The sequence below is a fragment of the Protomyctophum bolini genome (genome assembly GCF_963924005.1).
Source record: "Protomyctophum bolini genome assembly, chromosome: 10".
Taxonomy (NCBI): Eukaryota; Metazoa; Chordata; class Actinopteri; order Myctophiformes; family Myctophidae; genus Protomyctophum; species Protomyctophum bolini.
This window is the reverse complement of record NC_137871.1, coordinates 17,774,185-17,784,513: the sequence shown is the minus strand read 5'-3', so window position 1 is coordinate 17,784,513 and position 10,329 is coordinate 17,774,185. Positions and strand designations below refer to the sequence as shown.

At 41.1% G+C, this 10,329-nt stretch overlaps 1 protein-coding gene across 2 annotated transcripts; it reads left to right on the top strand.

Annotated features, from left to right (window-relative positions):
* The first annotated feature begins 577 nt into the window (after positions 1-577).
* syvn1 (synovial apoptosis inhibitor 1, synoviolin) lies at positions 578-9,183 on the top strand. Of its 2 annotated transcripts, none has more exons than XM_080774650.1 (16): positions 578-791; positions 1,876-2,025; positions 2,251-2,343; positions 2,522-2,674; positions 3,261-3,309; positions 4,969-5,072; positions 5,390-5,516; positions 5,628-5,727; positions 5,893-5,958; positions 6,223-6,339; positions 6,604-6,761; positions 6,913-7,056; positions 7,222-7,365; positions 7,448-7,631; positions 7,857-7,960; positions 8,206-9,183. In XM_080774650.1, exons 2-16 carry the CDS (start codon positions 1,891-1,893, stop codon positions 8,406-8,408), a joined length of 1,881 nt encoding a protein of 626 aa, XP_080630776.1. In that variant the 5' UTR covers positions 578-791; positions 1,876-1,890; the 3' UTR covers positions 8,409-9,183. The 2 variants fall into 2 exon arrangements, with proteins under 2 accessions (XP_080630776.1, XP_080630775.1); XM_080774649.1 differs by having other exon boundaries at positions 6,910-7,056.
* Positions 9,184-10,329: the final 1,146 nt, after the last annotated feature.

The following is a 10,329-nucleotide window of genomic DNA, read 5'->3' as shown; positions in this document are numbered from 1 at the left end:
ACATACTGTATGATTGTTGTCTGCATGATGGCCTAATGGGATTGGGACACTTAACAATACTTTACACTAATCTTCAAACTGCAACTAAAAGCATGCACGAGTATATGATTTGTATTTAAATTAAGATATAGGCTACTCGTGATATGTGGATTTAAATACATTATTTTAAAATGTGTGGCATATTGCACTTGCAAAAATGTTTTAATAAATTGTTAATACAGCCAAGTTAAATAATGATGTAAGCCTCTATGTAAAAAAAAAAACTATCACACAGCCATAGCAAAGAGCTAGGCCGACAACTTTAACTTCCTATTGGTCCACGTTGATGTTTACCGTAAGTACCCTAAAAAACGCGTAGATAAGATTCACTGACACATTGAAGAGAAATGTATGGGTCTCTGCCTGCCTCTGTCAAACAGAAAACGTGAATTTTAAGCATAAATCGTAAACACTTAAAGAATGTGGTTTTAATAAAGGAGAGACGCATGTTCAAACAAACGACCGTTTAATTAAATGAGAAACGGAAAACATTCTTTGTGCGCACAGCACACAGTCAAGTTGCTGAACAGCCGGATGTGAGGTGGCCTCTTCAAGGAGCAAGCCAAAGATAAACACGTAGACACAGTCGCGCTGCTACAGGGGCGAGGATCATAAATGTCACCAAATAGCTCAGGTGAACGGTCCAAATGGAATAGTTAGTGCGCATATCGACAGCGAGGTCGCCGGGGAAACATCCAACACATCTGTTTGAGGGACATAGTTTTCACCCAGACAAAAGCGACATCGTGTCGGTGAGTCCACTCTAAACAGCTGTACCTACCATACTAGCCATAGCTAACTAACGTAGCCAGCTAAGCTAACTAACCTCATTAGGTTGGGTGTGCTGACTGTAACATTACATGAGCTAATGTTAGCTTTAGGAATAGGAACAATATACCCAAACATATACAACGCTCATTTGTCCGGCAATAATCATATCTGTTCTCGTAGCAACGTCCACGTCGAGGCTGGCATTAGTGTTTACTTAGCACCACCGGAACTTAGCCTTCATTTTATAATATGAGTTAGCAGTGACGTTAGCTTATTGCATCTCGCCTGCACTTCTAAAGTTAACGTTCACCGTAGCATTATGTTACCAAGCTAAATACACCCCCCCCCCCCCCCAAAAAAAAAGAAATCTGAGCTCTGTTCATCATGGGGTGCATGGCTGCATGCTTTCCATATGGAAAATATATGGGCTGGGGATGTGGGTGTACTGTCAACCCAGGGTAGACATTTGAAGGCCAAATAATGCCATACAATATTGTTCAACCTGATTTTATAACCGTTTTGTTGGTGTTTTGAAATGACACGGAGTCATTTGTAGAAATGTATGATAGCACAATTCTGTGTGGCCTAACCTTGTAAACAAGCTATTTGTTTTTGCACCATTGTAAAACGCAAAACTACACGATACAATCCTAATTTTGTATAACATTCAAATAAATGACAACCAAGTCGTTTTTAAAGTGACAAAGTGATCACCTGATCAAGTGGCTGAATGCTTGGCTTAATATTTGACCCAATTCTGAATGAGCAGAATTCAGTAGCTACTTGACAGCTAACTCCCAATGCCCTGTGTGGTTAGGCAGGGGAAGACCCAGGAGAGTTGCAAAGACAGACCTGTGCTACCCTGAAAAGCTCTATAAATGTTTCAATAGGTCCTGCTCTTTTCACAGAAAATGTATTGAGTTTTGCAGTGAGCCAACAGAGCCACAGTCTGTCTATTCTGCCATCATTGGTAAAACTTCATATAAAATGGAAAAAGTCCACTGGGCTGAATTCAGTTCTCACCTAAGCTATTCCTTTACTGTTGTACACACTCTCTCCCCCAAGTACCTGTAAGAGTCCATGATGGTGCGAGCAGCCTTGGTGACTGCCACCAGTCTGGCACTGACTGGGGCGGTAGTTGCCCATGCCTACATCCTCAAACACCAGTTCTATCCAACTGTGGTCTACCTCACCAAGAGCAGTCCCAGCATGGCGGTAAGTCTCTGTGTTGTGTTCTTGGTTATGCTTTCTTTATAAATTCCACCCTGCATCTGTATATATAACTTAATATATATGTTGTCACTTGTGAGTGGTGAGATTAAGTTATTGGGAGTCGGATGACAATAAAATATTGAATGTTTTCTTTGGAACAGTGAATGAGGGGGGACATGTTTTCAATCCCTGGTTCTAAATTCCATCTGTTCTGTGTCATGTTGTCAGGTGTTGTACATTCAGGCCTTTGTACTGGTTTTCCTGTTGGGAAAGTTCATGAGGAAAGTCTTCTTTGGACAGCTGAGGGCTGCAGAAATGGAGGTAGTCTACTGTTTTATTTTATGGATCTTTTTAAGCCTAAATCTCCTCTATATCGAACAGCAATACTTTATTTTCAGGTGTTGACATAATGTTTGTTTATAGCCTACCAATTCCTAGTAGGCTGTTTTAACAATTCCACTCACAATTGTTTTTTGTATGTTTGTCCATGAACCTTTAGCACTTGATTGAGCGCTCCTGGTATGCGGTCACGGAGACATGCCTGGCCTTCACTGTATTCAGGGATGACTTTTCCCCCCGTTTTGTCGCTCTCTTCACCTTGCTGCTCTTCCTCAAGTGCTTCCACTGGCTGGCTGAGGACAGGGTGGACTTTGTGAGTGATGACTGATGATACACCGATTTAAGACCTACTGCTGGATTTAGGAATATTATTGATCTTTTCAGAAATTCAGGCACAAAGGCAGCACAGCAGTTAATTTACAGATGCAGAGTAAGAAAAGTACTGTGGGGTAACCTCATAGGAAGAAAACATCACAAAAAGCACCATCAATGATATGAAGTACAATATATTACAGTATACAGTCCTAGCATGCTTGCTAGCCTAGGACTGCTTTCGACTAAAGACATTCTTCATTGACTAATGGTCAAGGAACTCGTCTATTGATTTCATCAATAGATCTCTAATATTTGAGTAAAGTATGTAAAATCACGTCTTTAAATCTTGTACTATGTGCTTATTTTTCAGGAAATGTACAACAATTGATTAATCAACTAACGATTTCTTGGTCAAGTTAGTGACACCAAGCCAATCAATGGCTCAACAATGAGCCTAGTGCTAGTGTGCTTACTGTGCTGCAGTTTTTGTGGATTGTTGATTTACTATGAGAATTAAGATTTATATACGACGGTAATTTAATATGCTAGCTATACATTCTTCATTCTATTCCACTCTGTCACAGATGGAGAGGAGTCCAAACATATCCTGGGTATTTCACTTCAGAGTATTATGTAAGTTCTTTCTTTTCTGATGCTTTTGAAACCTCTGTTTGCTAAATTAAGCTTCATGCAAATGATTCTGATTATACCTGGTATCAGTTACACAGCTGTCAAATAGTTGTCACGTCAGTTTTCACCTACTTCTAACTTAAGCTAGTCTACCTACTTCTAGTAGACTCTGGTTCTGGTAGACTTCAAAGTAAATCCCAAGTTGTAATCCAATTACAAGTTTCCAATATTGTATAAAGTGTCTGTTATTTGAAATCCGGACAGTTTTTAGAATAAATCTGGTTTCTATTGAAGCTGTCTTGACATTAGAAATAAACAAAAGAACGGACATAGATTACATGCAAGATTTTATCTCAACTAAGTTTTTTATGGTTGTGTGACCTACACAATGTACCCAGTGTGGAAGTGTAATCTTTTGGGGCTTTTTGCCTTTATTGATAGATTTATAGTAGGTAGACAGGAAATGGGGAGAGAGATGGGGGTGAAGACACACAGTAAAGTTCATCAGGATCGGGACTCAAACCTGCAACACACTGTCATGCTGGATTACCAGCCAAGGTGCCTGAACGGCCATGGAAGTGTAATCTTTAACGTGTTCAAAATCTGCACTGAAACACTTGCAAATGTACTGTTTTATCAGAAAATCTTCTAAACACTTTATGTAAAGCCAATCCTTACTATCCCAAATCTGATTAGACCAATTCAATTCTGAGTTGGAATGACAGTATATGGAATGCATAGTAAAAAAAACAAAACATACTGTGTCTGACTCTGACTTCTGGAAATGAGGTATTGCAGGCTTGATTATTGACAACTTCAGTTGCAACAGAAAGAGAATATTCTTATCTGGGAGTCTGGGACTGGTGTTCATTCCCAGTTCTGTGCTTAAAGACAACTTTAGTTTTTTTCAACCAAGGTTCATGTTTTAGGTTGTTATTAGAGAAAGTAAAAGATGAGTGTTCATTTATTTTCATTTGCTGCTTTCTTTTGTTTTAGGGATTTTAGCTGTTTTTTTACAGGGGGGGCGGGGGCATTCGAGCATGGGGCTAAATATGTATTTTACAAACTTTTCTAGCGATTTCTTTTTTATTATTTAATGTAGTTCTACTAGACCCCAAGAAATTACATCTGGCCACAAAAGATCACGAGATCTACTGAACGTGTCAAACTGACATATTGAGCCTGTTACACAGTGTGGCTTCCCCCCAGTAGGCTACCTTCACATTCAGTAGATCCTGTGATCTTCTGGGGTATGGTAGGACTATAGTAAATAATAAATCGCCATAATATTGTGTAAATAAAATACATGTTGTTTAGTCCCATGCTCGAATGCCCCCGCTGTCAAAAACAGCTAAATCCCTAAAACGAAAGAAAGCAGCGAATTTTTTTTTTTTTAACACTCATCTTTTACTTTCTCTAACAACCTAAAACATGAAACCTTGGTTGAAAAAAACTAAAGTTGTCCTTTAACACGCCAGTGTCTGTCAGATTAAAATGGCTCTGTATTTGGACATTTATTTATTTTAATTAATTTTCTTTTCTTTTTTTTGTAAATATATATATATTGTAGTGGGTACAAAAAAGTGACAATCTTCTGGTGGGTGTGAGCTGCTTTTGCTGATTGGTTGGTGAAAACACAGGTGTGGTTCCTCTGTCCTTTAGCTCTCATGTCACTGCTGGGAATCTTGGACTTCCTGTTTGTCAACCATGCCGTTCACAGTATCATAACTCGAGGAGCGTCGGTTCAGCTGGTGTTTGGATTTGAGGTTTGTAACTCGCCCACAGCATTTTAGCTTTACTGGCAGCTACTAGTTTTTTTTTTTTACCATAATCACGCAATTCTACTGTGTCAATCAAGCTGTTTTAGATGTTGCTAACCTGCACAACAGTCTGCAGTTGATGGGTTTTCTGTAGACGGTAGGAAAATGCAATCTTAACTCCCAGTCAAAACAGCTAGTCTTGCTCATCCAAGTGATTATTATTATTATTAATCCAAAAGCAAAGAAAACCAGCATAAGCCTAAGACCATGTCAATATACCCACGTGTTTTCTGTGTCAATGACTTTATCTTATATCTCGTCAGTATGCCATTCTGCTCACCATGGTGCTGACAACCCTCATCAAATACCTGCTCCACACCGTTGACCTGCAGAGCGACAACCCCTGGGACAACAAGGCTGTCTACATGCTCTACACTGAGCTCTTCACTGGTATGATTGCTTTGAATGTGATTGGAGATAGGATTTTTTCTCATGAAGCTTCAAGCTACCCATGATCACCGTCTTTCAGTTGTAAATGTGTTGTTACTCAATGACCCTCAGGCTTCATCAAAGTGCTCCTGTATATGACCTTCATGACCATCATGATAAAGGTCCACACCTTCCCCCTGTTTGCCATTCGCCCCATGTATCTGGCTATGAGGTAAGCAGCTTAATTCTCTTTTGGTGTGTGTGAACAGAATACTGTAGATGTAATAATTTCAGAGACTTGGAACAATTCAAATCAGAAAAATTGGATGATGTCTTGAAGTGATTAGTTACTTTGCAGTCATGGTGAACGTATGTTTCATCTCTCCTCAACTCTCAGACAGTTCAAGAAAGCTGTAACGGATGCCATAATGTCTCGAAGGGCCATACGCAACATGAATACACTGTGAGTGATCTTGGGCATTTGCTTTGTTGTGATGAATCAATCCATTTTCCTCTCTGTATATGTAGTATTTTTGTTAGACAAAAGTTGACAGTTGATATTAGAATGCATATTTGATACTAGTGAATCAAATTAATTCCCAATTAATATTCTCTTGCCAATTTACTGCTGTTAACTGGAATTGTATATGCATTAAGTGTGCATTACGTGTATTAAGTTGAGGAGCTGTGATTTATTTGTCCCTTTCTACTTTCTGAATCTGTCTAGATATCCTGATGCCACTCCTGAGGATCTGCTGGCCTCTGACAATGTCTGCATCATCTGTCGTGAGGAGATGGTCACTGGAGCCAAGAAACTGCCATGTAATCACATTTTCCACTCCAGGTAAACCCTAAGTTGCAGCATTTAATCTAAACATAAGTGCCACTGGTCTCTCAAATAACAAACTCAAGTTTTGTACTTTAGTACACAGTATTATTAAACCTAAAAAAATCTATTTGGTTGGGATGCTCTCAGAATTTTCTATCCTGGAAAAACTGAAGCATTTTTGAAGCTTTTAAGATCACTCATGTTGTCAGTAGTGAACCATAATGTGGTTCACTGTGATGCCAGTCTAGCAGAGTCTTGGATTTCCTTTTTTCCCCGTAGCTGTTTGCGATCCTGGTTCCAGAGGCAGCAAACATGTCCCACCTGCCGGATGGATGTCCTCCGAGCTTCCAATGCCAACCAGACTCAAGCCACACCCCCGGCAGCGGCTCCACCCCCAGCGGCCCCGGCCAATGCCCCTGCCGCACCCCCTGCTAATGGTGAGAAAGGGATGGACAACTGTTAAGCATAGTACAACAGTTGGTAGGAATTACTGCCTTGTTTGGATTTGGTAATCAATCTGCGGCTACACTTTCCCCAAGCGTAGAAAGTTACAGTCTTGAATACCTGATTCTGTGTCTTCTCCAGCAGCTCCAGGCATGTTGCCTGGCTTCCCTCCTGCCATGTTCCCTTTCTGGGGTCCTTTCCCTGGTGTTCCTCCACCTGGTGTAGCTGCCCCAGCACCTGGTGCTGCTGATGCTCCACAAAGCAACACAGAGGCCACACAGGGTGCTGGTAAGGACTTCTTGTTGCTCCATGATGGCTGCACTTGGGTTAGAAAAGGAATCATGCATTAAGTAACCCTATGTTTGTTTCTGTTTTAGCTACAATGTCATAGATTTTCCTCATGGAAAGTATCAGGTTCTAATCTTGGAACTGCATGTGTTTGTGTCACCTCAGGTGCCAGCCGTCCCACCCCGTCTGCCTCGGATACAGCTACTGCTGCAGCCCCAGGGGCAACCATCCCTGGCTTCCCTTTCTCCTTCCCACCTCCTCCCTTCCCAGCAGCACCATGGCTGCCTATGCCACCACCTCCTCCCTTCGGTAAGCACTCCTAGATTTAACTGATTAGTCTTAACAAGTGAAGGTAATGGGCTCATTCCTCCATGTATTCCCTCTCCTTCAGTGTCATCCATGCCTCCCCCACCGCCATCTCTGTCGAGGCTGTCTGAGGAGGAACTGAGGGAACTGGAAGCGGAGGGCCGTCAGGGCTTGGAGGCCAGGCTCCAGTGTCTCCATAACATCCACACCCTGCTGGATGCCGCCATGCTCAACATCCACCACTACCTCAGCACTGTCGCCACTTTGACGTAAACCAAAATAACTACTTCAACTGAAATAAAGTGTAATACAATCTGCCCAGTCAGAGGCTCAGAGCTGATCTCACAACGTTTTAGAATGGGTCACACATTAAATAGCTTATGCTAAAATTGGAGATATTTCACAAAAAAAATAATCTTTCTTCAAATTGAGACTTTGCTCCATTAAATGTGATGGGAATGCATTTCTCTGACACCCAGTGATTTCCTCCACAGTCCTCCTCGGAGTGAGGCCAGTAATGGAGCGGCTCAAACTGAAACCTCTCCTCCAGCTGACCTCAGCGCTGAGACCCCCAGCCAGGAGAATGACCCACAAAGCTGTATGTGACCTACTGACACACACACAACTAAAAGGGACCTCAATCACTGTATATTAAAATGTTGAACTTCTAATTAATTAATGAATAGGACCAACAATACAAAACAAAAAAGCAAACTTAAGTAAAAGTATTGCAGTAATGGTATGGTTCATTTGCAGGAGTGGTAATCTGAAAATGATAGGGTAACATCTCCCATTCTCCATCTGTCGTTCTTTCATTTCCCCTCTGCCCCTTTTTGTTGATAGCTGAGGAGTTGAGTGGAGCAACCGGTTTCTCAGAGCCTGCTGACTCCACCACTGATGCCACAGAAATGGAAAGGGAAGAACGGACAGAAGAAGATGAGGAGGCAGTTCAGCAGCAGGACGGAGAACCCAATGCAGCTGAGCTTCGACGCCGGCGCCTTCGCAAACTTGAAACATCACCAGATTCACCACCACCTGACAATTGATGCAAACTCTCATATTATAGACATATCGCTGTGGACCAACGAACGTGTGGAGATGACTAAACGGTCAATAATTTTGTTTTTCTTTTTCATCGTTGGCTATCCCTATTCCCTACCCCTCAGCTCGCCCACCTTCAACTGGCTACACATTTCTATGTCTATGGTGGACACTGCAGGAGGCCAGGACAAGATGTTGGCGGTGGTATTTAAAGTTTCTGGACTGCTCTATGACGGCACACAGTAGTGAGAATTGTTTTTGTTCTTCAAAAATAATCAATCGGAACCAAGATCAGGACAAATGCAGCTGCTTAGCCATGTGCAGCCACAGCTCCAGGCCTGATATGTTTAGTCATTAAGAAATGGGCAGTATTTTTGATTTGTGCTCTTGTTAGATTTTACTGTCATTGCTCTCCCCTGCGCTTTGTTCATGGACTTAAAGCCGGCTATTTGATGCCTGCTTGTTTTCCTTTTTTGTCAAAGTTGGTCAAGCCGAGCACTTGCCCACACCGTCTCACGTTACAGTGGGTGCAGGGAAATGTTCAGACCCAGTGAGTTCAATGGAGAGGAAATTGATTAGCCGCTGTAGTGTCCAGTGTGATGATGGAATTTATAGGTGTCTTGCTTTTTATTCTCTCCTTCCATCATTCTTTTGTCTGCGGTTTCTGGGGTCTCTAGATCTTGCCACTGTAACATAAGTGATTTAATTGAAGATGTACATACTGTAAAAAGAGTTTTAATAGAATCTGTACATAATGCAGAATAAACTGTTTGAATGAAATAGCAGTGATTAGCTGTATACCAATATAGGGAATGTCTATTTTCTGTTATTTTTACCTAAGTGTGGACCATTATACTAAAATTGGTTGGTTAAAGGTAGGGTACATTTTATTAAAGGTTACAGCACTAGATTCATAATCATTGCTATAGTGTTTGTTCAGTAATGGGGATAAAACATGTACACATTTATATTCAAATAAATTTGAATATAAATAAATTCAAATTTAACAAAAGAAAATCACCTAAGCTATGTGCAGATTTTGCACAGAACCTGTGTTTTTCATGAATGTTGGAGCACGGAAAAAGAATGGACCTCACGTAATGTCAATCATGTTTCGTTTGCACACTGCCGCCGAATATTGTGTCTGTAGAAAACGTTTTCCGACCAGGGTTGATTTTATCCATTTTCGCAGCTGTCTTTCACATAGCTAGACATGGTCTTTCACCCTTTGAGCAGTGCTGTGTCCCTCCAGACCAACAAACCGTCGATCTCTACTGAGAAGTTGATCATCTTGTTGAACACTATGAAAGTCCTGAGTGGGTTTGAAAATAGGTAGCAACACACAAAGCAGTGGAAGAATGCAGAGGGGGGAGAGAGAAAAACACGCTGACATCGCATCTAACAGCTTCTGTCTACCCACTGTACATTAAACCTTTTCAAAATAATACATCGGATCAGGGGATCATCCTCGCTGCTGCTCCACTCCATTTCCTTCTGTGAAAACATTGGTTTATTACAATATAAATATGCATCGCACTTTATTTGTTTGTGGATTTCGGCTCTGCAAAACCCTGCGAAAAATGCAGGCTGTGTGCAAATACCTTTAAGCACTATACTGCACATATATACAATTATACATAGCCTCAACTTTAAAATATTTAAAAAATAAGGCTAAAACAAAATGGGTTGGTGAGAAACGATTGTACATACTTTGCTTATTATCCATTAACACATTTGCCAATGTTGGGGTATGACCTATGCCACCTTATTGATATTGGTGGTGGGTATTACCTGCAACCTCGCGATACAGGGGCCACAATATATATCGATTATACGTTGATTCCAAATAATGACCATTAGGGCTGGGTATTGCCAACAACCTCATGATCTATACGTATCGCGATACAGTCCTAATCCACCGATTGC

Bases quoted from the DNA above. Each gene is read 5' to 3' on its own strand.
- syvn1 (XM_080774649.1), top strand. From the start codon at position 1,891: ATGATGGTGCGAGCAGCCTTGGTGACTGCCACCAGTCTGGCACTGACT. The intron at 7,632-7,856 runs GTAAACCAAAAT...TTTCCTCCACAG, and splicing joins AGCACTGTCGCCACTTTGAC to TCCTCCTCGGAGTGAGGCCA. The intron at 7,961-8,205 runs GTATGTGACCTA...TTTTGTTGATAG, and splicing joins GGAGAATGACCCACAAAGCT to CTGAGGAGTTGAGTGGAGCA.